The sequence below is a fragment of the Nelumbo lutea genome, chromosome 5, assembly GCF_056320005.1.
Source record: "Nelumbo lutea isolate HS-2025 chromosome 5, American lotus-T2T, whole genome shotgun sequence".
Lineage (NCBI taxonomy): Eukaryota > Viridiplantae > Streptophyta > Magnoliopsida > Proteales > Nelumbonaceae > Nelumbo > Nelumbo lutea.
The window spans coordinates 79641648-79669628 of NC_142688.1; the positions used below are offsets into that span (position 1 = coordinate 79641648).

General features: G+C 39.8%; 1 protein-coding gene across 2 annotated transcripts in view; it reads right to left on the reverse strand.

Annotated features, from left to right (window-relative positions):
- LOC148853043 (leucine-rich repeat receptor protein kinase HPCA1-like) overlaps positions 1 to 13902 on the reverse strand; it is a 29505-nt gene extending 15603 nt beyond the window's left edge. For both annotated transcript variants that reach the window (XM_088943154.1, XM_088943153.1), the window contains exons 1-10: positions 13584 to 13902; positions 12532 to 12661; positions 12239 to 12310; positions 11961 to 12035; positions 11799 to 11870; positions 4194 to 4358; positions 4023 to 4097; positions 3226 to 3297; positions 2753 to 2830; positions 2608 to 2679 (exon numbers count right to left, since the gene is read on the reverse strand). In XM_088943154.1, the coding sequence (XP_088799280.1) occupies positions 2608 to 2679; positions 2753 to 2830; positions 3226 to 3297; positions 4023 to 4097; positions 4194 to 4358; positions 11799 to 11870; positions 11961 to 12035; positions 12239 to 12310; positions 12532 to 12661; positions 13584 to 13662 (890 nt within the window). In that variant the 5' untranslated portion in view covers positions 13663 to 13902. The remainder of the gene's footprint in view (positions 1 to 2607; positions 2680 to 2752; positions 2831 to 3225; positions 3298 to 4022; positions 4098 to 4193; positions 4359 to 11798; positions 11871 to 11960; positions 12036 to 12238; positions 12311 to 12531; positions 12662 to 13583) is intronic.
- Positions 13903 to 27981: the final 14079 nt, after the last annotated feature.

Here is a 27981-nt window from a genome sequence, read left to right on the forward strand (position 1 = left end):
TAGCAGGATCGCCCTGACCCGAGGTGCCCACTTCGGGTTCGTCCAAGAAACTATCCCCCCTGGACATAGGGAGGAACGAATTGAGAAGAAAAGAAAAGAGGGGGAACTCGGGGACTCACCGGAGAAAGACGAAACCAAGCTAGAGACCTCAGATGCGAGCTCAAGACGGAAAACACTTAGCGGTGAAAGAAAATGGCCAAAACCTTGATATTTATAGCCGCGGGGCCCGATAGCCAATGCTCAAGATTGGAGCAATCCGACGGCCCTCAAGAAGACCAGCTGCGGGACTGTCAAGGCGAAATTGATTTAGCACATTTTTTGGCATCCGCAAAGCCTAAAATGCATGACGTTCGTACATAAGTTGCACGCGACATGGGTTTTCCATCCGAGCAAACCGAACACCTGACCGGTTCTGCCACTGAACTGCCCAACGTCATGGCGTGAGTACCGGGCCAAGTCCACCCGACGAACCGTGAACTGCCCAATTGATGGAGGACGATTTGGCCCGACCCCGTAGCCCGAGGTCACGTGTGCATGACCTAGCTTGATGAACGACTCAGCCCGCCAGCGCAACCATGACTCAACGGGAGAGACTCACCGAGCCCAGCACTGGCCACTCGGCGAGTTAAGTGACTCGCCGGGGACCAACACCTTGGTAACCCGGGTTCCCGCCTAGCACAAAGGGCCCGAGCTCCCCTTGAAAGGCCTTGAACTTTCCTTTCCTAGGGAGGGAATGACCTGACATTTCGGCTAAGTACCCTAGGGGAGGGACAGTCGGAGTAGCATTGCCTCTAGCCCGGGCATCCCGACACTTCGGTGTCAGGACAATCCTATCCCAAGCAGCCCGACAATCGACAGCTCAGTAAGCTACGAGGAAGTGGACCGGCTTAACACCTGTGTTTGACAGACCCGATGGCAGGGCTCTGATCCCTTGCCAGGCAGCGTTCCTCCCTTCCAGGCAGCGCTCTCTTTGCCGTCTCTAAAAGGCTTGGCACGACTGATAGTTTCATACTCGACAATGGCAGCTTGCAACAGTTACTTGTGCCTGCCATTCCTGCCCCAGCAATAGCGTCTAGAGCAGTGGCGGTTGTGTCAGGTACGGCCAGATCCCAGCATAAAAGGGTTCTATCTCTTACGAGGAAGGGGTATCAAGGTTTGAGCACTTTCAGCACTCTCATGTCCTGACTTTTCTCTCTGAGATATTAATCATCGGAGTTCCCACTGGGACAACCCCCCGGGAACCTCTCTCTTCTTTCTCCTCTCAGGTGTCGTTCATCCCAGCCAGAAGCTAGCTTACAGTCAGTCGAGGAGTGCCCAGATCGTGCAACATCACATACCCTACTAATGGGTCAAATTTAACCCCTGAAAGCTTTATGTGGTTAGAATATAGGCTTTTTTTGGGATAAGTTTAATATTAAAAGGGAAAATCTATGATACCGGAAAGATATGGTATCTGAAAGAGTTTTGACCAATCAAAAGCATCACCCATGAATTTTAATGAATATCACCTGATTGGTTTTCTCTTTTATAATATCAGTTGATTGATTATAAGTTTTCTCAATATCATTTTTTTTTTGTATTAAAATTTTCAATAGCTAATCTTATTCATAAATATTTTAATAAAAGGTGGGGTAAAAAATATTAAAACAATCTACTACAAATTAAAGGGGCTAAAAGGGCTAGGAACAAACGGTTGAAATAGAAATAAGGGAAAATTCCCGATTAATACCCTGTATTTTGGGCTTGGTGTCGGTTTGGTCCCCAAACTTTAAAACATGACAATTCAGTAACCAAATTTTCAAAACGTGCCAATCCAATATTTTCCATTTAATCAGTTGTTAAGTGGAATTTGAAAAGACACAAATACCCTTCAAGTGTCATCTAATTTCTTTATCAATCATCCAAGTGTTGACAAAAAATGAACAGTCCAAAATCCTTGCCTCTTCTATTCAAGAAAATTGGGGTCATGAGAATGTCCACTGAGATGTGACCTCAACTTTTTTGAATAGAAGAGAAAATGATTTGGGACTGTTCATTTTTTGTCAATGTTTGGATGGTTAATAAAGAAAAGTAGATGGCATTCGAAGGACACTTGTGCCTTTTCAAATGCCACTTAATGACTGATTAATGGCACACGTTTTGAAAGTTTAGATGCTTAATTATCGCATTGTAATGTTCGGGAATCAAAGTGGCACTAGACCCAAAACTAATTGGAAATTTTTCCTAGAAATAAATGATCTAAAAACCCCCTGATTTACATAGCTGACTTCGTATGGTTGGGATAAGACTTAGATGATGATAATGAATACTAGCCAAGGATCCTTACCTCCCGAACGGTTCCAATTGGCATGCTATAATATGCTACCACATGGCAAAAATATTACATAACATACATGCAAACCACATGGTATAACATATGGTTTGAGTTGGGCCTATATAATTATAAAAAAATGGTTATGATTTTACAACCCAAACTCAACTGTTTTGGGGGGTTGGAAGATCTGAATCCATCATAGATCAAACCACATGGTATAACATATGTTTTTCTCTTTTTTCTAGGAGTCTTACTGCTAAATTTGACAAAGTAGAGGTTCCATTGATACTCACACATTTTCAAGATCAGGAAGAGCGAGAAGATATGGGGCGATTTGTCCATCAAGGTTTGTGTTCTCCATTTTTCTGCGGAAGCAAATTTGATGAATATGATCAAATTTTGACACATTTATGTGTAGATATGAGAGAGAGAGTTTACATTGTGGACAAATTTCGTAATACGGTAGTAAACAATTTGGCGATCTCCGATGGATCAAATTTATTGTAGCTCAAGTCCCTATAAGATGCACACATAATAATGGATCAGCAAATATCAACATATTAATGGTCAAATATGTGTTAGTAATAACATTTGCGTTTTTTCATTAGTATAACAAGAATATGCTTGTTTCCAAAACTGGAGTCAATTAAATTAAAATGACTTTGAGAAAATGATAGGATGATTCTAGGTTTCAATTTTTGGAAATTTATTAAAACGGATGATTTTGATCTATCTATACTATATTATAAAGCGATTAGGTTTTACATCAGCACCCCTCTCCTTCTACCATTTCTCTGCTAGGCCATGGATCAACCACTGGCCCCGCAAGATATGTTTAAGTCAATTTATGAAAACTCAAGGTATATTTAAGTCTTTTACCCAAAATTAAATTATCAAAGCTAGACACTCACACAACTTGAAGATTCTTCACGATTCCCATTGAGGAAGGGATGGCTCCAGTGAGTTGGTTACCATTCAAAATCCTGTCAGAAAAAATAAAATTTAGTATATAGGACAAAAATATTTGAAACCACTTTTGTTATATCATTTTCTTTCGTGAAAGTTCTAATGCAAATTCCATCCGGTACCATCTAGGAAGTTAGCAAACTAGGCAAGCTAGTATATTGTCTATTTACTAGTATCCTTTAACATGATAAATTTTAGTAATGAATAAATCTTCATATTTTTTTAATGCATTTAAAATAAGAAAGTATTGCAAAATATAAAAGGATTAACATTTATTACAAATCATTATAGATGAATAAAGCCAACTTGAATATAGCTTTTAGCATGGTTTTCAAAATCAGACTGGACCAGACAGTTGAACCGGAAAAACCAGAAACATTTTCCCAAAAACCATTGATTTGGTCAAAAAACCGCTGACCCAGGTGGTTGAACCTTTCAATGGTTTGGCTATTTTTTATTTTTATTTTTTTGTCAAAACATGTTATCCATTTGGTTCGAATGGTCAGATCGTTTGACCCGGGAACCGGACCCCTGACCGGTTCTTTGTCCGATTCGATTTTAAAAACCTTGATTTAAGTTGTGTATTCCAAGGGCACATTAGGAATTTGTGCTTCGTTTCTACCCAAAGTCTGAAATGTTAGTTCGATATATAGACTTAATTATAAGAATGTAGATAGGAAAACTAAATATATATTTGAGGAATGAATCACAATTTTAATGATCCTATTTTTAAACAACTTACAAATGTATAATTTGCATATCTGAACGGAAAAGTTGATCCGGAATGGTGCCTGAGAGCAGATTATTGCCAAGATGACTGTAGATCACGAATATATCTTATATTATTTAGATTTGAAGTGATTCCATGTGAAAAACAGAACAATAAATTCAAATTCAGATAAGCTGGACATACAAGTGTTGGCAAGCAGTTAACTTATCCAGTCCAGAAGTTTTATCTCCATCAGATATAGGAATGGTTCCACTGAGTTTGTTGTCAGCTAGATCAAGCAGAATAAGTTGGGCTAAGTTACCGATGGAATGCGGTATTTCTCCAATGAAGTTGTTAAAATTTATAGATCTACAAAGAATGACAATAAAGTAGTTAGAAACTGCTAACTTTGTAATGATTCAACCCCTTTACAATGAACTCTCAAGTATAACATTATCCTTGATGAAAACCATATTATGGTTACATTTTATTTTTCAAAATGTGATAATTCAGTACCTGTCGTTAATCAGCCGTTAAGTGACATTTGAAAATTTAAAAATATCCTTCGAGTGTCATCTAATTCTCTTTATCAATCATCCAAACGTTGATAAAAAACTGAACAGTCCCAAATCCTACCCTCTTCTATTCAAAAAAGTTGGTAACTGTTTAGAAAAATCTAATATTTGGGACTATTCATTTTATTGTCAATGTTTGGACAGTTGATAAAGAGAATTAGATGGCATTCTTAAGGCATTTTTTTACTTTTCAAATGTCACATAACGGCTGATTAACGAATTGTTTAACAATAGGTACTGGATTGTCACATTTTGAAAGTTCGGGTATGGACTGTCACATTTTAAAGTTCGGGGACCAAATTGTCACTCAAGCCAAAGTACAAAGTACTGATCAGGAATTTTCCCTTTACGATATGATCAATACTTTGTTTTTTTTTTTTTTCTTTTTTCTTTTTCCTGTTAACATCAAACAAAGTAAGGTGTTAATTTTTTTCTGTGATGATGTTCGAAACTACTTTTATTTTTGTTGGAATATATGAATCTATGGCTAGATTTAATATAATAAATCCATATTTTTATGCTTTTCTTTTTGCAGATCAATTTTCTACTATTATATGCAGAATAAACATTAGACATTTTCTATATGGAACGTTAAACTTGTATTATGTGTACATTTATCATACACTTGTTTGATTTATTATTTTATAAAATGATGTAGATTTTTCATGTTTCTTAGAGTGGGTGTTCCACTTGTTCTCAGGAGTACATTTCAACATTAACAATACCAAGCACTATAGCTAAGTGATGCACCTAAGGCTACGTTTGGAAACGATGCAAATGGAGTGTAAACCCCGGTTCAGGGTAAATTTGCACTATGGTTCACTTTTGCCTGTATTTGGCAACATTACATTTATGCATTGACAAAAGATAGACATCAACAAAAAAGAAGTAAATTTGCATTCAAGTGGGCTTTTGATAAGAAAAAGCATATGATTTATTGAAATTCATGTTTGCATCCATTACAACTAAAAGTCTGGTAAGAAGGTAAATTTGTCAGTGCAAAACTAACCCAACTTTGTAATTTATATGAACCGTTTTACACTCTACATATTTGCATTCACATTTATTTGCATCGTTTCTAAATTCAGCCTAAGGAAAATATTGCCTATGAAAATAACAAATTTTATCAAAATATCAAAGACAAAGTTGCACAAGTGGGGGCAATATTTGATGCCACAAGAAGATGAAAATGCCTTCAATTTTCTGTCGTCTTTGGTAATGTTGTAGATGTGCCATGGAGGATATAAACCACCACCCAACTGAAGTTTGTTAACTTATTGGGCATTATCTTTAAGAATATGTTAACAAGGTCAAGTTAGGTGGCCATGGGCCCATGGCTAAGCCCTCTCTAAATGTTTCATTTTCAGCTTTAATGGCACTCCAATCTCCAAATAGTGATTCAGTCAACCACATCAATACTGGAGCATTATTTGTTGTTTGGAGTTCGATGTACATTGATATTGAAAACAAGATTGGGAGTATTGGTAAATGATAGTTGAGTTTCCAAATATATATATATGTCCAATGGCAAGTGAATAATTCTATTTGGATCTAGCTTATTATTAAATGGAAGTGATGAGTGTATCAGTTGACTTAGGTGGACCTATGTCCTATCATAACACCAGCCTATCCAACAATGATCTGTTTGGGTAAAGAATGGTTCTAGAAAAGAAATCAAATCCAAACAAGGAAGCTTACATAGGAGCAGAGTAAAACAACATATATGCCTAATGGTGTCTCGGCTATCACTATACAACAGACATGTTAGGGATGCCTTGAAAGTCCAGTTCTCACCATCAAATACAACAAGGACATCCATAAAGCCTTAAAGTCTAGATAATGAATATTACAATTCAAGGTGGATGATGTTGTGTGATCCAACATGATCCAAACACGCAGTAGATAATAGTCCTACCAATTGGATAGAGCCGAGGTGGAATGATAGAGTCATGTACTGAGGATTTGCAAGCAAAGAGAATGTCAGAGGCCTAAGGATGAGGTCCCCGAGAAGGTACTCTGATGCTCAAGTCAGTAATAAGGAGAAGTCGGTCGGGTTAAGCTGTAAAAAGTGAGCTAATCCGAGCCAAGGAGAACAATAGGAGAGCAAGAGGGCTAGAGAATCTAGAGAGTTAAAAATCCTTTATTGTGAGAGGAGAAGTGGAGATGCCTTTAATATAGGTGAGTGTGCATGTTGTAGTCGGATGGACTCCTTGCAGGGTTAACGAGATGAAGCTTCTTATAAAGGTTTTCAGTAGGCTCCACCTTCCCTGATGAGGGTGCTTATCCTTAGGAGGCAATGCTTATCTTTGTCTATGCGGGACTCCACTTCTCTCTGAGGTCTTTGGTGACACAGTTATCCAGAGGGAGGATTCCAACCACACATGTAATGTTCTAGAGAGTTTGGCTATCCAAGAGATTGACCTCTTCCTTGTCATGCAGGCTGTTTGTGCCATCATGACCTGGTCAATTGCATGCATGGTCTCCGCAAGATGACTCAGGTGAAGGAGATAGAGAATGCATAGTTGAAGGCCAAGCTTGTCAAGGTGAAGAAGGCTATAGCAGATAAGGACAACGGATTTAAGAAGATGAAGAGCCGCTTGCAAGACGTGAAGGAGGCCAAGGACAAGGCGAAGAAGGCAGCGGAGGATGCCGAGGCGAGGCTGAACTAGGCCAGGGAGGAGGTGGTCATGGAGTATAAGGCATTCGCAGAGTTCTAGACTGAGCTCGACAACTATGCCACCAACTCTTGGCTGGCCGAGTTTGCCTGTTACAAGAGGAAGGTCATGCACCTGTTTCCTGAAGTTGCATCCGCGGTTGAGAAGTTAGGCCCTTGGATCCATGAGGAGACATCCAAGGAGTAATCTGCCCAATCGACCAAGGCCAACGTGCATCCGAAGTACCGGAACTGTATTGATGGCCCCCCTATTGAGGAGTGATTTCTACTTTTTTCCTTTCTATTCAAAATGTTGCTCTTTCATACTTGTAAAATTTTGTGAAATGAATGAAAATCCTTTAGTTTCATATTCCAACCTTTACTAGTCTATCCATTTGTTTTGTGACACAGCTAACCAAGCTATCACATTGAGGATGCCCTGAATCCATTGGGTGATTGAAGCCTTCAACTAGGCTAAGGTCCTATGCTTGCCTTAGACTCCAATTGGTTATGATCTAGCTTCAATATCTTGCTGGCCAAAGCCTTCATTTCAACTACTTCAATTGATTAGGAATTGGCCTCGTTCTTTGGATGGTTGAAGCTTTCATTTTGTGAATTAGCTTTGGTCTTTAGGTGGTTGAAGCTTGGGGTGCTCAGTGGTCGAGGTACTTCCGAGTTCTCAAGTGTTTTCATGGGGAGATCGGTGTTACCATGTCATAAGAAGCTTAGAGCTCTCTAATGGACCAAATGTGATCCTCGACCAACACTGTTTTGACACCCAGTTGGAGAGAAGGGTCCAAGAGTCTTCAGCCTGCCGAAGCTATGCTGATTCTAGGGTATAGTGTTCAGTTGTCACCCTCTAGCCATGAGTGGTAGGGGTGTCCTTCCTGTGATGTCCATTCTAAGATAGATTAGGTGTTGGGCCTCAACCATTAGTGTTCATCCAAGTTTGTGTATGTCTATGCAGCGTGGTGCAGTAGACTTTAGCTTTGGGAAAAAGATATGCTTTATTGCTTTGACTTTTGAAGTTACAGTAGGTTCGGCCATCATTAGGTTCAATGTCGCTTACTGATAATACATCCTTAAGTTGTTGTCGCTCCAGTTTGGTCCGCGATTCCCTACTCCAAACTCTAGTACGATGACTCTACATAAGATAAAGTCCCCCATCTTAAATTGTCTTCAGTAGACCTTGGCATCAATGAGGAGGTCCTCATTATTGGTTTCCTCGTTGTAGAGTTTGGTTCAGAGTATAGGGGATCCAATCTCTATGGGGATCACTACTTCTAATCCGAACACTAGGTTGAACAGTATCTCTCTGATTGATATTCATAGAGTAGATCAATAGGCCCAGAGGATGCTTAGTAGATTTTCTACCCATCTACCCCTGGCTTTGTTCAACCTTGTCTTTAGTCAATTCAACAAGGTGTGATTCATGACTTCGGTCTGGTTGTTGCTTTGAGGTCGATGCATTGTGGTTATACGATGATCTATTTTAAGCTTGATGCAGTACTCTTCAAACTTTCAATCAACACCTGTGGAATACTAAAGCAATAGATGATGTTTGTCCATAGGAAGCCTTGGGCATTCTGAGCTATGATTCATGCTAGGGGTTCAGCCTTGACCCATTTTGTGAAGTAGTCCATGGCGATGAAGAGGAACTTCCTCTGACATGCCATAGGAAGGAAGTTACCAAGGATGTCCATGCCCCACTGAGTGAAAGGCCAAGGACTACAAATTAGTGTTAGGGGGAGTGCTGGCTAATAAAGCAAATTAGAATGTCTTTGGCAACTGTCACATTTCTGCATAAGCTATGTTGCATCCTATTTTATGGTGAGCTACAAATAACCCTATCAGAGAGCCTTGTAGGCAAGGGTTCAGGCACCAGAATGATCACTGCAAATCCTTTCATGTATTTCCTTGTGTACATAATTAGCATCATCCGGGAGAAGGTGATGAGTCCATTTTTTGTTATGTATCAATTTTTTGTCAAGTACCTCGTCATTTGGTCTGCTTCCAAGTGGCTGATGACTTAGAGGCCGAAGTGAACTTTTACTGGATGAGGACCTGGATGTCGAGCTGACCAGGCCGAGCTAGGGGTAGATTAGGTGCCGAGTTAACTGGGTCGAACTGGGCAGGTTAGGTGCTGAACTGATTGGGCCGAGATAGGCGAGCTGACCAGAGTGTCGAGTTGCCTAGTGGCGAGCTGGATTGATTGTTGAGCTTCGTAGTTCTTTAGAGACCTGCAAGGAATCAATGTCAGAGGACCCGAGGTGGTTAACTTGGCGAGGTCGCTCCGATGCTTAAGTCAGTACTCTCATAGTAGATAGCGAGCTAAAAATCACAAAGTATGAGATCTAGAATATGCTTACTTGCTCCCCCTCATGTCATTGGGGTTGGTGCCTTTATATAGGCCTTGTTTGGCGTGGGCTTCACGCACCATATCCGAGATTTCCGAGAAGTCATCTAAGTGGTCTGAGATTCCCTGAGGCAACCGCCATGCACAATGACCACCCTCCGGATTGTTCAGCACGTGGGCCAACTTCCAAGGATTGTGGGAGTGTTAGGATATGCATGTCGAATTTTTTGCCGAGCATGTCTTGCAGGTCGCTAGGTTGGCACCTGTGCCAGGCCGCCAGGCAGCCAGCTCACGCTTGTGCCAGGCTGCCAATTCGCGCCAGGGCCAAGCCGCCAGGTGGGACACCATCAACTTGGCTAAGGCAAGTTGTTGCCAAAGTGGTTTCAGGTGTCACCTAGTTGTTCTGAGATGCCATGTGTCACAATATCATTGGAGGGTCAAATCCGCCCTCATCATTTGCCCCCCACTCCCCAGCCGAAAGTAACTTGGCGAAGGGAGTAGATTGCTCGTTTTGGCCTAAAATGACTAATTCGATGAGATCGTAAGCGTCGATTCAATTCCTTAGGCCCTGGGAGTGACTCACAGTCCACTCTCCTTACCCCTGATTTTGCCCATAACTAAAAGGCAACTAGGTCTTATGTGCCCATGCCGAGGAGGCGGCTGGGACTTATGTGGTGCCGAGGTCTTTTATTAGCTCGCCAGGTCGCGCCCTGCGTTGCATCAACCTTGTTAGTGACATCGGTTACCCACTCCTACAAGAAGCTACTAGGAGCTTGACCTACGTGGGCAGCACTACTGACTTTAGGTCACCAGCTCACACGGCAGCCTCAGAAGGCTCGACTGGCAGGGGCGTCCATGCAGTCTGTTGTCTGCCTACTCCCATGGAAGCCATGAAAAGCTCATCTTTGTAGAGGATACCTCGCGAAGAGGACTGATGAGGCTTTATCTGAATTCAAATAAAGTTGGTAGAGCTGCTTAGTCTACTGACCATCAACTTCCTGCACAGTCTTTGAGTTCATAAAAACTGGAAACAAGAAAGACGCTCACGTTCGATCTTCATTTTAGGAAATGCCTCACTGAACATGATGTCAACCAAACTTCTTGTGTCAACAAGGATTTGACATAATTTATAGTTGGTGATGTTGACTAAAATTAGGAATGCATTGTCATGAGGCATTTGGACCCCTTTAAAGTCATCTTCAGCGAATGTGATCGGGTGTCCATCTTTGACTTCTTTGGAGCTCGGGTTTTCACTTTGATTCAACCAATCATAGGCCTAGTAAAAGAGCTCTCCATTTCCACCGTAATTCCTTGAGAGATGACTACTTTGACTTCGGTGAGAGGAGGGTCTCAGTTTTCAAGCGCACCAACGTGGCATCGATTGCTCTTTCATGGAGCTTAGCGGTTAGCAACATATCTGTTGAGGTAGCTTCATCTGATAAGGTCCTCAATGTGGTTGCGGAGGTCTCTAATGTCCTTTGTATCGTAGCCATGGTCCTTGTGGAATTCAAAATACTTGTCCCTTATTTTCTTGTTGCCTTGGGACTTCAACTTTTTGGGCCACCTAATGAAGCACCGGTTGTGGATCGATCTACATGAGGATCTCAACCCGTGGCATGTTGAACGGCATTAAGTTCCTAAAGTTTGGTGGAGTACTCCTCAATCTGCAGTCCCAATGCCAATCCAACCTCTTCTTGTCCCAGCGAGAGTGGTGATCATTACGCTCTTTGTGCTTCAAATCACACCTTCCTTCCTCGACCTCCCTATGGCGTGGGACTGTGAGAAATGATATATTTTAAAGGTCAGGCAAGGAGATTAATCATGTCTTGTGGAGCTCTATTCTCTAGAGGAAAGCTAAAGCGGGAGGTCTGAAGGCTGTGCATCAAGGCGGCCACTGCTATGGATTGGTCAAGGCGTTGGTCCTGGACAGACTCAAACATTAAACCTCGCCAACAATTCCTTAAGGGACCCATCGTCCTAATGTCTCAACTACATAAGAATGGCAATTGTCTCCCAATGCCATCGGCTACTGACAATGTCTCTGGTGGGAGTAAATTAAAGTTAATAAGGGGATTTCTAAAGTATTTTACTGAAAATTAATTAAAAGCCTGAAGAAACTTCAGTAAAGAATCCCATCCTCATCGTAATCCTAGAAAATATGAGTTATGTGGTTATTATATCATATATCTCATTTTCCACATCACTAAAGAAATACAAAGTCTTACAATTGGACTAGCTGCTTCAGAGATCCTATGCTGTCTGGGATCCGGCCAGAGAAGTTGCACCCGGTTAGGATCCTGACAATATTTATATGAAGAAATTCAAGCCCATTCGTTCATTTACACATGCATGATTATTCTAATTTGAAAATCACAAGAATTTCTTACAGTTGTGAAAGATTCTTCAAGTTACCAATAGCATCCGGAAGGAGCCCATTCAAATCCGGGTTGTTAGACAGATCCCTGCATGAGTCAATTACTCAATTATATATTTACGCCAATTTCTTTGAAAGGAGAAAGGGTTCCACTATGATATCGGAAAAACAACTGAACAATAAATTCATATTCATGGGTGGATTTTCATTGATTGGTCAAAACTCTTTCCGGTATCATAGATTTTTCCTTTTATAAAACCAAGGGAGGTGTGAAAATTGATTACTACTTACAAAATTTGTAGCTCCGAGAGGGACCCGATGTCATTGGACAGTTGACCCATCAATCCGGTGTTTCCCAATTTTCTAGCATTCAAATTGGTTTTATAGACAAATAGTGAGAGGAGTTAATTGATAAAGTCAGAATGAATTGATATTCTTTGAACGGTAATGGTAAGAAATGATTTAAACATTAATAATTTATTAGTAGATATGTTTTAAATAGAATGAATTGACAAATAGGATTCATGTAACTAACCCATATAGTTAGGATAAGGTATTAATGATGATGATGGTGATGAACTTACATGTAGATCACATGTGACCTAGTTTCAATATCACAGTAAATTCCGGTCCAACCGTCATCGCAAGGATCAGGTTTTTCCCAATCAGGTGGCTTATTTTTCCAGGTATCCTTCAACGAGTTTAGAGCAGCAGCTGCATCAGGAACAGAAAAAAGAAAAGTAGCATCAAGCCATGCCACACCACTATTTTGTGGTGCTCCTCCTACTTGGAAAACAACTTTTAGCAGAGAAACATTCCAGTTCACTTGAAGTAAGATGACAAAGGAAATTAAGAACAGAATCAGTAAGCGTCAGAAGCATCATGGTTGAAGTAAGATGATAAAGGAAATTAAGAACAGAATCAGTATCAGAGGCAAAGGAAAGAACAGAATTAGTAAGCGTCAGAAGCATCATGGTTGAAGTAAGATGATAAAGGAAATTAAGAACAGAATCAGTATCAGAAGCAAAGGAAAGAACAGAATTAGTAAGCGTCAGAAGCATCATGGTTGAAGTAAGATGATAAAGGAAATTAAGAACAGAATCAGTATCAGAAGCAAAGGAAAGAACAGAATCAGTAAGCGTCAGAAGCATCATGGTTGAAGTAAGATGACAAAGGAAAGAACAGAATCAGTGTGGGATAAAGCAGTAATGTATTTATTTGGAGATTTTATGGCTATTCTATCTATTCTGTAAAGATCAGTTTGGAAGGAGTATAAATGCAAATATGTAGAATGCAAAACCTTGTATTTTGTATTATTTTAAATGTATTTACACTCTACATATTTGTATTTATACTCCTTCCAAACTGAGCTTAAGTTACAAACACTGAATTGGAGAACACAATAATTCAAAATAGATCTTTTGAATTCCTCTACAAACCGTCTAAAAGACATTATATATATATGTTGGGCTAAATACTAAAAGAGATCATACGCTTATTATATAGTACAGAGACACAGATATTAAACCTGAAATTCAGGTCATTTAAATAGCTAAAAGACTGGTTTCTGATCAGTAGAAAGCAACTCTGTAACCCATCCCCTTAAAACAGAAGAAAGAAAAATAATCAAACAAACCTTCCTGAGTAGTTGTTAGGGCAGCTGCAAATGGAATTTGAATTAGAATGAGCAGAAACGCCTGGATTTTTTGAACCATTGCTTATGTACTATAATCCAAAAGCCAAAGATTCACAAGTTGGAGCAACTCGGAACTCCTTCCAGATTATTAGTTCAAGCGACAGATGCGTTAGTATTTGTCATGAATCTCTCCCATCTATTGATTCATTCAAAGCTGCATGGAAATTGGAAACCAAAATAAGCTACTCTCTCCTTCTTCTTCTTCTTCACCCAGTATTTTATTTTAAAGACATTTTGAAAAGATTTCAATTTATTTCCCTGTCGAAAAGAAAGACTTGCTTTTATTTTTTCATTTAATATGATTTTTTTTGTAAAAGCATTTATTATGATTGTTATATTAAAGTCCATAAGACTTGTGATAAATACTAAAACCTCCCCTGTTAGAAAATATTCCTTTATATTTGACAGAATCCATTAAAAGAGTTGTGTATTCGTCGTAAGTCTCCATGTGCTATTAATTAGGTATCCTCTATATTTTAATGGTCTAAACCATCATTATGCACCTACACTTGGAATTGGGTTGGAGTCAAAACAAGATGGATTAGACATGCTTAAGCAAGTTGTAGGGCTGTTCATAAGAATACCCAACCCGATCAAACCGACCAATTCGGACAGATTCAATCCGAGTCGGTTGGGTTTTCTTTGGCACCGGTCCATTTCGGGTTATAAAAAATCATAAACTGATGATTCGGTTCGGTTTTGGTTTTTACATAAAAACCGAAACTGACCCGAACCGAACCGACTTAGTAGTTAGTTCTTAGTTAGTAGTCACAATTTACTTAGTTCCTACTTAACTAAGTTGTCTCTATCCTAATTACAACCAAACTTAATTTTTAGTCTTCTAGTTAGGAATGACATTAATGGCAAGTATTATAAGACAAGGACCTTTAGATAATAGCTTCTTGCATTTTATTGGAAAAGTTTAAAGAAAAGAATCAAATGGTGTTAGTTTCTAAGGTCTTTTATACCAAATAGGCAACCAATTACAATTAGAATTAGGTGTTCTTTTTTAGTTAGATTAAAAGGCTTCTTGGAATATACAAATTTCAGTCTTCATTCTCTAATACAATTTGACTTTCTATTTTCTTGATAACTTCTAACTTGGTCCACCCTCCTTAGCCCCTCAACTCAAGCACAATCTCTAATACAATTTGACTCTCAAGAATCAAAAACTTAAAATTTCAAGTTCTCAACATCAAGAAATCACTCCAACTTGGCTCTCCCAACTCCCATCTTCTCATTCTCTCAACTCAAGCTCAAGTCTCAACTCTCAACTTCTTAAGACTCAAGCAACAACTAACAAGCATCACATTCAGTCATTCAAAGGTTAGTATTTTTTTTATTTAATTTTTTTAATTTAATGCATGTTACAAGTTGATATATTTTATTTGTGTTTTGTTTAAGTTTAAGCTTTGAAAAAAATCCGGTTAATTATGATATATTTGCACAAAAAACTTCAATTTTGTATGAACACTTGAACAACAACTAAGTCGCTACTAAGTAGAACCGAAACCAATCCGAACCGACCCAAACTGATTCAAACCGATCAGGTCGGTTTTGCTTAACACATGGTCGATTTTGATTTCGATTTCAGGTGACCTGACCAGGTCGGGTCAGTTGAAAAAACATCAATAAAGTAATCCAACCCGTGAACAGTCCTAGCAAATTGGTCGGATTTGAAAGAATTTATATATATTTTTAGGATTTATGGCCCAATCTATGAATAAACATTTGGATGAATTCAGGCAACCCAAGTTTATGTCAGGTCCCAAATTTCTCGCCGAGGCCCAACCTGTAGCCTTATGGGTCAGGTCGGGTCGGATTCAGGTTATTCCATTTAAGTCCTGCTTGATTTGCAAAAGACAACACAAGAATCTTGATTCTTCAACTTCCAGATTTCAACGTCTAACCATTGGTTTAACGGAGAGAAGTAAATCCTTGAAAACTACTTCTTGATAACTCTTCGGTCATGAAGTGGATTGACACAACTTGGGGTTGCTCTCTTCTGTTTTGCAAAGACCAGAGGCCTCATAACCAATCTTTCATCTGAAACCAGAATTATCAAATCTTCTGTAGTTCTATGCATATCTTGACTCGTGAAGAATATTCTAAGGTCTTCAATGAAACTCAGATTAAATATTACTAATCTAATTGAAATTTTATCCGGGTCACACGAGACTGCTAACTGATTATGACCGGGCAAGGTGTTTAAAATCAAATTGGACAATGAACCAATCAAGGGTCCGGTTTCTGGGTCAAACAGTTTGATCATTCGAACTGAATGGATGGATGGTTTTGACAAAAAAACTTAAAAATAAAAACTGGCCAAACCGTTGAACAGTTTAAACAGTTTGAACATCCGGATCAGTGATTTATTGACCAAATCAACGGTTTTTAGGGAAATAACGATTATGGGATAAAACAGCTGACCAGTTTCCAATTTTTCCGATCTGACCATCTGGTCTGGTCCAATTTTAAAAACCATATGACTGGAGTTTCATTTTATAGTAAGGGAAAAATTGGGTTTTTATAGAATTTTAACTGCAAATGAATCCTTAATGCTGGACTGTTAATAGAGGGGAGGTTTTTGTTTAATGACATCATCCAATAATGGAAGTCTTAGTCCAATTTAAAAAAGAAGGGAAGTTTCAAGCTTAATTTACCCTATATTATTAACAATTATCATGCAATATACACCTAATTTGAGTATTGATATTTCTCTAGAGTAACTTATTTCCAAAAGTGGTTTTCCCTTTGGCTTTAGAAACGTGGGCTAGCTGTACAAAACATGTTGGCCTTCTAAGTGCTTACAAATGATCATGGTTGATTTGAAGGAAATCTAATTATTTATAAGCAAATTCAATCAGCATCAATAAGCATTATATATATACAGAGATAGAAATATATATATTCTATTTGTAAATATTACCAAGAAAAATAACTGTTTTGAAAAAGATAAGTTTCCTTTTACATATGTATCCTCATTTAACATCAATCAAAAGAAATTCAGTCTCTTTTCCATTTCTAAAATACCAAAATCAAATTTGAATTGGAAAATACAGTACATAAAAGCCAAAAGATAATCTTGACTTCGAATTTTTAAAATGAATGGCTTAAAAGAATATAAAATGGAAATTGGATGATGGAGGCCCATCCCAAGGCCCATCTCACCCCTAGGGGCGGCAGCTCCTAGGATAAGGTCAAGAATCCAAGATAAGTTAAGAAAGGATAATTCAAGATTCATCAAGACTTAATCCAAGACTCCAAGACTTATCAAGAATCCAAGATTATCAAGACTCTTCCAAGATTAGCAAGAACTCAAGACTCCAATCAAGATCCAACAAAAACTTCAAGAAGCATCAAAAAATCCAAGACTCCCAGATTCATGCATAAGGAGAGCCAGGGAGATCGGACGGTGGAAGATCAAGCCCAAGAAATCCAAGAGGGTTCGATCTTATCAAGACAGCCCAAGAGGATCAAGATCAAGATCAAGATTCATGTTCTTTCCTAGTCCTTTTACAATTTCCAAATGTATTATAAATACTGCTATTTTCCCAAAGTTATTCATCAATTCATACTTCAGATTTTCAGAATTTCTTCAAGTTCTCTTCTTCTTATTTTCGCTACCTTTTCTCTCTCCTAGAGAAATCGGTGTTTTTCGCTAGGTGCTAGCGAACGCCCGGTGATAGCATAGCCAGCTCCGGTTCTCATTGCTTCCACGCTGCGTCAAGTGGTATTAGAGCAGGGAATTCGCCCAGTCATGTCCAACCCAGACGGTAGCAGTCGCAACCCACCCCGTGACGGAGATCAGGGGTTCCCAACTGTTTGGAGAGCAATCGAAGAGCAGTGTACAGCCACACGTAACATCGAACAGCAGTTGGTAGAGGTGACTGAACAACTGCAAACCTTGTTACGGGAGGTTGTCCCACGAATCCGGGAAAATCCACAGCAGATCGCAGGAGACGACCACGGCGGACCACCCGTCGCTACTGCGTCCCGACGTCCAGTTCTTGACGACGACAGTGATGATGATTTCGAATTTGGTGGTGCTCCAGTTCTTCCCGGCAATGACAGAAACGGTAGAAATTGGCACAATCAAGGTAATTTCAACCCCCGTAAGAATAATGATGAATTTAAACTCAAGGTAGATATTCCTACTTTTAGTGGAAATCTTGGTATAGAGGGACTTCTGGATTGGATCACAGAAGTCAATAGGTTCTTTGATTACATGGAAATACCAGAGGAACGAAGGGTAAAATTAGTAGCTTTCCGATTAAAGGGAGGCGCATCTGTTTGGTGGGAACGGATGAGAGAGACCCGGATGAGAGAAGGAAGGGGTCCTATTCGAACCTAGAGGCGCATGAAACAATTAATCAGAGGTAGATTTTTACCTCCTGACTATGAACAATATATGTTTGAATCTTATCAAAGGTGCGCGCAGGGTTCCCGTAGTGTTAATGAATATACATCTGAATTTTTGAGATTAGCTGAAAGAAATCAATTATCTGAAAGTGATAACCAGCAAGCAGCCCGTTATCTAAGCGGTTTAAGACCGTCTATCAGAGAAAAAATTGGTGTACAGATGGTTCTTAGTGTGCAGGAAGCAAGGAACCTAGCCTTGAAAGCAGAATTAATGTTCCAGGACAAGGCACGCAGTGATAATTATCGCCGGTAAAACGGGAGCGACAACAGACTGGCAACTATCAACAGGAACAAATCAGTTCCGGCAGTACAACCTTCTCACCCGGAAAGTACAAGCAACGCCGGTAAGGCTACTACAGGAGGACATACTCGAGGTAATCCTTCCAACCCTCCTAAACCCAGTAACCCTTATGCAAGGCCTGCTCCTATTAAATGTTTTAAATGTAATGAGGTTGGACATAGATCCAGTGACTGTCCCAAGAGGAAGGCAATTAATATGGTAGGGAAGAGGAAGAAGATATTGAGGAAGAAGTATATTGTGGACCTGATGGGGAGGATGAAGAGGGTCCATATGAACATGAGGAGTATACTTGTGTGGTAAGAAAATTAATGTTGTCCCAAAAAAATAAGGATACTTCTCAAAGGCACAGATTATTTCGTACTAGATGTACTGTCAAGGGAAAATTATTTAATTTAATTATTGACAGTGGTAGTCAGGAAAATATTATTTGCAGGGATGTCATCCAACAATTATAGCTGATTCCTGAAAAACATCCCAACCCATACACAATTGGGTGGATCAAGGAAGGAGGCGGCGTACAAGTGGAAGAACACTGCAAGGTACCTTTTTCAATTGGTAAGTACCATGATGAAGCATATTGTGATATTGTAGATATGAATGCTTGCCATATTTTGTTAGGGAGGCCTTGGTAATTTGATACAGATGCAAGGCACATGGGTAGGAAGAATACCTACCAACTTGAAAAAGAAGGTGCACGTTATACTTTGTTACCCATAGCAGAAAAAAGTATTACAAATACTCCAAAGGCACATGAGAAAAATTTCCTTACCATCACCCATCATCATGCTAAATTTGTTAAAGAATGTAAAGATACTCAAGAGATACATTTGTTAGTAGTAAAAGAAGAAGATGTTAATGATGAAAATACAATTCTAGCTGAAATACAGGGACTACTGGATGAATTTAATGATGTAGTTCCAGAGGAGTTACCAAATGAACTCCCTCCCATGAGAGATATACAACACCATATTGATTTTGTTCTAGGTGCTAGTCTACCTAACCTCCCACATTACAGGATGAGTCCTAAGGAGAATGAAATTTTACGAGAAAAGGTAGAAGAATTATTGAAAAAGGGACACATTCAAATCAACATGAGTCCTTGTGCAGTACCTGCCTTATTAACACCTAAGAAGGATGGCAGTTGGAGAATGTGTGTCGACAGCAGGGCCATTAACAAGATCACCATTGGGTACAAATTTCCCATTCCTAGGCTGGACGACATGCTGGACCAACTAAGCGGAGCTGTAGTTTTCTCAAAAATAGATCTCAGGAGTGGATATCATCAAATTAGGATCCGTCTCGAAGATGAATGGAAGACAGCCTTCAAGACTAGAGATGGCTTGTTCGAGTGGTTGGTCATGCCCTTTGGACTAACCAACGCACCTAGCACTTTCAGGAGGCTGATGAACCAGGTATTGCGCCCCTTCATTGGTAAATTTGTGGTAGTCTATTTTGATAATATTTTGATATATAGCAAATCTATCACTGAGCATGTGGAACATATTAGGGAGGTCCTGAAAACATTGAGGGAAAATAAATTATATGCTAATTTGAAGAAATGCATCTTTATGAACGATAATTTATTATTCCTGGCATGTATTATAAGCAAGGATGGTGTGAAAGTAGATGAGGAAAAGGTGAAAGCCATTAGGGAGTGGCCGACCCCATCCACTGTCACAGATGTCAGGCGATTTCATGGGTTGGCAACCTTCTATAGGAGTTTTATTAAGAATTTTAGTAGTACCATGGCTCCCATTACTAAATGCTTGAAAAAGGGGAAATTTCAATGGGGAGAAGAACAAGAGCAAAGTTTTGCTCTTATAAAAGAAAAGTTATGTACTGCTCCTGTTCTTGCCTTACCTGATTTCAATAAATTATTTGAAGTGGAATGTGACGCCGGTGGAATTGGCATAGGGGCTGTATTGTCCCAAGAGAAAAGTCCCATTGCCTTCTTTAGTGAAAAATTATGTGAAGCTAGGAGAAAGTGGTCTACTTATGACAATGAGTTTTATGCTGTGATAAGAGCCTTGAAAACATGGGAACACTATTTAATTGCAAAAGAATTTGTTCTCTATATTGACCATCAGGCCCTAAAATATCTTAGTGGGCAAAAGCAATTAAGAAGTGATTTACATGCCAGATGGTCTGCTTTCCTAGACAAGTTCCCATATAAAATTGTGTATAAGACAATACAGCAAAATAAAGTGGTTGATGCACTTAGTAGGCGTGTAGCTCTCATCAAGACCCTCAACGTTGAGATTGTGGGTTTTGAGTGCCTAAAAGACTTATATGCCCAAGATGAAGACTTCCAACAGGTATGAGAGAAATGTATGAATAAGCAGTCTGTAGAAGACTTCTTTATTTATGACGGGTTCCTTATGAAAGGGGAACAGCTGTGTATCCCTTGCACCTCTCTCCGTGAAAAGATCATCAGGGATTTGCATGGGGGTGGACTAGCAGGATGCTTGGGAAGGGACAAAACAATAGAAGCTGTTAAGGGGCGATATTACTGACCGAAATTGAGAAGGGACGTGTCTACCATCGTAAGCAGGTGCTATGTTTGTCAGACAACTAAGAAACAAACCCAGAACACAGGTCTCTACATACCCCTACCCGTTCCTACTGCTATATGGGAAGACTTGTCCATGGATTTTGTGCTAGGCTTGCCAAAGACCCAGAGGAACATGGACTCCGTTTTCGTGGTGGTTGGTAGGTTCTCAAAAATGGCTCACTTCCTCCCATGCAAGAAAACAGCAGATGCATCCGCAACAGCCAAATTATTTTTCAGGGAGATTGTTCGCTTACATGGGGTACCCAAGACCATCACTTCAGATCGTGACACACGGTTCCTCAGTCACTTTTGAATGACCCTGTGGAGGTTGTTTGATTCATCACTTAATTTCAGCAGTACAGCCCATCCGCAGACAGATGGACAAACAGAAGTGGTAAATCGAACCTTAGGGAATTTAATTCACAGCATATGCCGGGAACGGCCGAAACAGTGGGACTTCGCCATAGCCCATGCTGAGTTCGCCTATAACAATGCAGTGCATAGTTCTACAGGCAGATCCCCATTCTCCATCGTGTACATGAAAGTCCCTAACCATGCGCTGGATCTAGTGAAACTACCGAAGGTACCCAGCGCCAGTATCTCAGTAGAGTAGATGGCAGAACAAATCCAGTCCATCCAAAACGCCGTGAAGCAGAAGCTAGAGCAATCCAACGCCAAGTACAAGATGGTCGCAGACAAACACCGCCGACCTCAAGTGTTTGATGTAGGTGATGAGGTTATGGTCTTCTTAAGGAAGGAAAGAATTCCCGTAGGTACCTACAACAAGTTGAAGCCTCGGAAATATGGTCCATACAAGATCGTGAAGAAGATTAATGACAATGCCTATATAGTGGACCTACCAGATCATATGGGTATATCCAAGACCTTCAACGTTGCTGACCTTCACCGGTACCTGCCATAGATAACACTTGCCTATCCTCGTCACGACTCGGGGTCGAGTTCTCTCCAAGTGGGGGAGAATGATGGAGGCCCATCCCAAGGCCCATCTCACCCCTAGGGGCGGCAGCTCCTAGGATAAGGTCAAGAGTCCAAGATAAGTCAAGAAAGGATAATTCAAGATCCATCAAGACTTAATCCAAGACTCCAAGACTTATCAAGAATCCAAGATTATCAAGACTCTTCCAAGATTAGCAAGAACACAAGACTCCAATCAAGATCCAACAAAGACTCCAAGAAGCATCAAGAAATCTAAGACTCCCAGATTCATGCATAAGGAGAGCCAGGGAGATCGGACGGTGGAAGATCATGTTAGACAGTTTTGTATGCCCTTAGCGTCAATCAAAATTGATGTACTTTATGAGTTTATTGTAAATGAATAAAAGTACATATTTGATTCATGTTCCCTTGGTATGTTTCTGTGTATTACCCTTAAACTGGACACTTATTGAGACTCGTGTTAGTTTTGAATGTTCACAGCCAGTGGGTCGGTCTGGGGAGACCTATCCTGACAAGGCTGACACTGTAGTGCCACCAAGTCGGTTGGGGTGGCTTGTCTCAACTACCGGGGTGAGACCCTAGGCACATACAGTGTGGGATTAATTAAATCTTTGAACTGGACCAGATTTCCAGTATTGCCCTGGACCTTGGAGATTGATGGGCAAAACTGAAAAGTTACACCCGACCCCTAGACTCGATTATGATACTGCACTAGGTGTCGGATCGGGCTGTCTTTGATGTACCAATCAGTGAGATCCTTAGCGGGGGTCAAAACCTGGGTATGTTGGGACAATCCGAGAATTCATCTGAGTGGGTGATCATAGTGACAGGATCAGCCCCTTTGTCGGACAAAGGTAATGATCGGGGATGCACTCTCACTGTTGGAAACCAAGACTGCCGGCAGCCGATTTCAACCGTTGAAATTTGTTTTGCAAAATATATTTTATATGAGATATAAAAGTATATACTATGGTTTCTAAAATGTTTGCAAAAGGGTTTTAATTCCCGGGATCCATATAAGTCGAGAGTGCAACACTGTTCCTTGCAGCCGAGGGAGAGGTCCTCTCTTGTCGGGTAGTGTATGATCATTATGGGCTGAGAGGTTAAGTGTAAGACTATTGAGGATAATACCTGATGGGCTAATCTTGCATCTGCCCACAGTCCCTGGGTGTTACAAGGTGGCTTGGCCCAGGGACCACTCAGGGTAAGTGTTGGGCCCATAGAGCCCATTTGATGGGTTTCAGGGGGTGCATTGTCTTTAACAGTGTATTCGACCAGGTCTTGTAACAAAGGCTGGGCCGAATCCATGTGGCTGATGTGTAGATCAATGCTTGGGTCCCACGCCATACAAGGAAGCCCAACTGGGCAGCAGTTAGGAAGGTTAAGTGAGCACATAAGTTTAATGGGCCTAAAGCCCATTTCGAACTGGGCTATTAATTTAATTAATTAAAGGGGCGAATTCTGAGATGGATTAGCAGTTAGGATAGGGTCTTGATCCTATCCACTCTGAGAGTCCAGATCTGAATGTGATTCAGATCTAGAAACCTCCTAATAAGATTAGGATAAAGTTAATTTAATCTGTAGATAAGATAAGGGTTTATCCTTATCATTAGAAGAGAAGGCTGATCCAAATATGATTTGGATAAGCACCTCCTAATGGAATTAGGAGCTGATCTTTTCAAGTTAACAAAAAGAAGGAGGGGGCGGCAGCCTTGAGAGAGACCAAGAAACACATAAGATCCTCTTTAGTGCTGAAATCAAGAAGAGAGAATTCTGCACCCTGCGAATACTCTCTTGTCGCCTCCCTGCTCTTGCCGCCTTGTTTTCCAGTTCGATCTCCAGCAGTGGGAGAAGTCAAGATTGGATCTTGACATCAATTCTTTGAGAAAGGATTGAAAAGGGAGTTGTACTCACGTTCTATCCTACTGTTTCTTGCGAAGGACAGAGTTATTGGGGAAGAACACTGCTGATTCTGCTCCATCCTGCACTGCGCCATCTTCAGTGGGAGCAGTCTTTGGATCCTTCCTTGGGTGTGAACACCTTCGTTGGGAGATATTGCTTCTCCGTATCAGGTATCATTCTCTCCCATTCCTTTTGGTTCAGATCTGGTTCAGTTTAAGGTTCAAGATTTATCCTTGAAAATATGATTTTCTAAATAGGGAATGTGATTCCCAGTTGAAGGGAGAGAAAAATTTTTGAATTTCGCCCCTTATTCTGCAATCTTTGGGCGTCCATCTGATGGATCTCTCAACCCTTCAGATCAAGCCCAAGAAATCCAAGAGGGTTCGACCTTATCAAGACAGCCCAAGAGGATCAAGATCAAGATCAAGATTCATGTTCTTTCCTAGTCCTTTTACAATTTCCAAATGTATTATAAATACTACTATTTTCCCAAAGTTATTCATCAATTCATACTTCAGATTTTCAGAATTTCTTCAAGTTCTCTTCTTCCTATTTTCGCTACCTTTTCTCTCTCCTAGAGAAATCAGTGTTTTTCGCTAGGTGCTAGCGAATGCCCGGTGCTTGCATATCCAGCTCCGGTTCTCATTGCTTCCACGCTGCGTCATTGGATTAGATGAAAATGATAGTTGTTCAATGATGTAGGTGTTAGGCATCAGTGTTGGGTATGTGGAGTTGTAAGTACTTATTTTTAGTTTGGAACTGATGCTTCCATATAAGCGTGTTTTGAGAAAACAGCATTGGTTTTGTTTGGTACCAATGCTGGTAGCAACATTTTCAACATTGATCTACATTATCAATATCCAAGCTGATGCCACATTATTGCACTGTTGGCAGTAATACATTGTTTTCTTAGAAAATATTGAATTTAGCATTGCTCCAAACCACATTTTTCCAATTTCCAAGACGTGGTCTGAAACAAAACTTTTTCTGAAAAAACGATACCAAACAAGAGGACATTATTTGAAACAATATTTTCTCTGATATGACGCCTACGTGAACACCCATGATATTTTTTATGTCAGTGATAAAACATATACTGACCATAATGAGAAGTTAAATGGTTGTGGTTCCCATATACTTTATTACTGATTGGATGCTTTACGATTGATTCCACAGCCTATTCAAACAGCTGTTGTATTCTTATTAATCCTTTCTTGTTTTCCTATATAACTTTAATAAATTATTATTTGCCTTCACAGATTCCAAGTCCAACACTAGTTAGTATATTAATGAATGGCTTAATTTGGACTAGTTTAAGGTATAAATCATATGGAGTTTCACAACCTTTTTAGTCTTTTTCATAATTAAGAATGGATAGGAATGGCAATGGAGCAGGATTGGGGTGGGGATCATATTCCCCATCCCTAATAGCCGATTCTGAAATTAACTCCAACCCCATCCTCGATCCCTATCGAGGATAAAATGTGTCCTTCATTCCCGACTCCCGATGGGGATGAATTCCGTACAGGGACCCGAATTCCCGAAATATTTTTAGATAACAATAGTTTTTTTAAATAAATTTATTTAAAATAAATAAAAAACTTAAATTATAAATAATGTTTTAAATATGTTTTGATATATAGAAATAATATAATAATATATTTAATATATATAATCAGGGTCAGGACATGACGGGGACCTCAATCCCCATCATCGATCAAGGATTCTTATTAATCCATATCCCCGTTCCCACTCCACCAAAATAATCCCCATCCCCGACCCCATTGGGTCAAAAAAATCGAGCATGGGAAAATTTGTCATGAATGCGTTTGACCTCTCCCATGGATGTACGCTAGCTCAAAAACAATCACTTATAATATCTGTTTGTCGTTTCGCTTAAGGTGTTTCTTTTTGTTTGTTGACCTTCTCTATAGACTTAAGGTGTTTCTATTTATTTTTTTTTTTTTTGATAGATAAAATAACTAAACTATTAGCCACAAAAAAAAAGGAAATAGAGCTTGATACACCGTCCGATCTGTCCGGGGGCTGATCAAACCACACATCAGGATCTAGCATCTGTTTAGCATAAGACCAATTAACAACAGAAAAATGGAAAGGCCCACACTTGTGGTTGTGGATATTAAAGCCCCAACTTGAGTAAGAAGATATAAACATTGCCACACGGAAGTAGGGGTGCAATTTGGGTGGAGCAAATCTGAACTTAGACCGGTTGAACCCGCAATTTTATATGGTTTAATTTAGATTTTTGATCCTCAGGCTGAGTCTAGGTCTAAAAATCCGTACTTTTTTTATTTTTTGGGCCAGGCCCAAGTGCCTTTAGGTATTCCGGTTCTGGTTTCATTCTTCGGTGACTATGTGAATGCATTTGGTTTGCATACTAAAATTTGATATAAATGCATCTGTTTATATCCACCTGAACTCAATCCAAATGCATCAAATTTCAGTGTAAACTGGATCTGAATTGAACAGTTCGAGCTTAATCTTGGGCTTGGGTTTTACACCCAATTCTTACACTGGGCCTGGGTTGAGATTAAACCCGGCCCAACCCGACCAGCATGCACCCTATACGGAAGGCTATCAGTAGTGTTTTGTAAAGCTTAGATAACAGACCGGGAATCCAAACAGATCAAGTGATTCCATTCGAGTTTGGAAAAATTTTTACAAATCGCCATCAAGTCTGATAGTTGGTGCTAAAACACTTAATGTACAACCTCTCTCCACCTTTCAATTGCATGAAACAGATAGACCAATTTTCTAATAGATCTCTAAAGTGGGACCCATCAAACAAGAAAAGGAGTGGATATAATTCCAACCTCCCCACCCCTTATTAATTAATAGCATCTTCATATCCACTGAGACTTGGTCCAGTCTTATCCTGTTGAGCCTGGGCCATGCTCCTAATAAGGGTGTTAGGATGTTGGGTCAAGTACTACTTGATCCCAATCTCACCTGTGCCAAACCTTTTCCATTGCTAATATTCCTGTCAATACAAACTATGTATTTTTCAGGGCCTGTTTGGTTTGTAGGAATAGGGTTTGGAATAGGATGACGATTCAAACTATTTGGTTGATCGAATTGGAATTCCATTCCTATATTCTCATGAGAGAATGGTCGTTACCTCCCCTTCCTTCAGAAATAAAAATCCATTTCAATCAATTCTAATTCTCATTCCGATTCCAACTATAAATCAAACAGACCTTCAATGTTTATTCGTATTTTATATATTTGCATTTGTACTCTTTCAAATTAAGCCTGTAGTGTTGTGCCTTGAATTCATATTATGGCCCAATCCATGTGCTGGCTAACATATATCAAAAAAAAAAAACTCGAAGATAAAATTCCATAGTAACTTAGTAAGTTATAGTGAAAGAGGATGGCTTAGGGTGGTAGGAACCCGATTCATTTTCAGAGTATGGGTCCGACCTGAATCCATTATGATATGTTATTGGGGCTTTTACCTATTTTGTAGCCTTGACTTGCGACAAAAGAAAGATAACAAGTTGAAAGCAAGGATTTTAGAAAACACTCCGGAAATGGAATCGTTCTGGCCACCAGTTTTTTGATTGACGGTTTGATCGTTCAGTTCGAATAGATAGTTCATTTTAACAATAAAAATTAAAAATAAAAAATGACCAAAAACCGTTGAATGAGTCGGTGTTTTGACTGCTTGGGTCAATGGGTCATTGACCGATTTAACAGCTTTTGGCTAGGGACCGGGTTTAGGGTAAAATGGAACCGATTGTCTGGACGGTTCCCAAGCCAAATGGTCCGACCATCTGGGTCAACGGTGGTTCGAAAGCCATGGTTGAAAGTGAGAACTTGGGTGTATTGGAGTTTAGCTAGGGTTTCTATGAGGATAAAAATGTTTAGACCATGTTTGGTTCACTGCTCTAGGCTTCATTATTTTAATTCTTGATCATTCTGGGCAAGAATGAGCAAAAATGAATAACATTAGAGTGTTTGGTTACAAAGTTCTTGCCATGGACCATATTCTTTTTAGAATGAAAAATCAGCCCATAGCACAAAAATTGAGGTAGCCTTCAACAATGATCAAAATTTCATCGAGTATTGGTCCATATCGACCAATGCGTATTGTATTAGAGCCTTCCCAATAAGCCCCTATAGAGGGTGTTTTGGGTCGACAAGTGGTTCAAAGGGTAGACCGGCCCCTCGAACCATTTTCA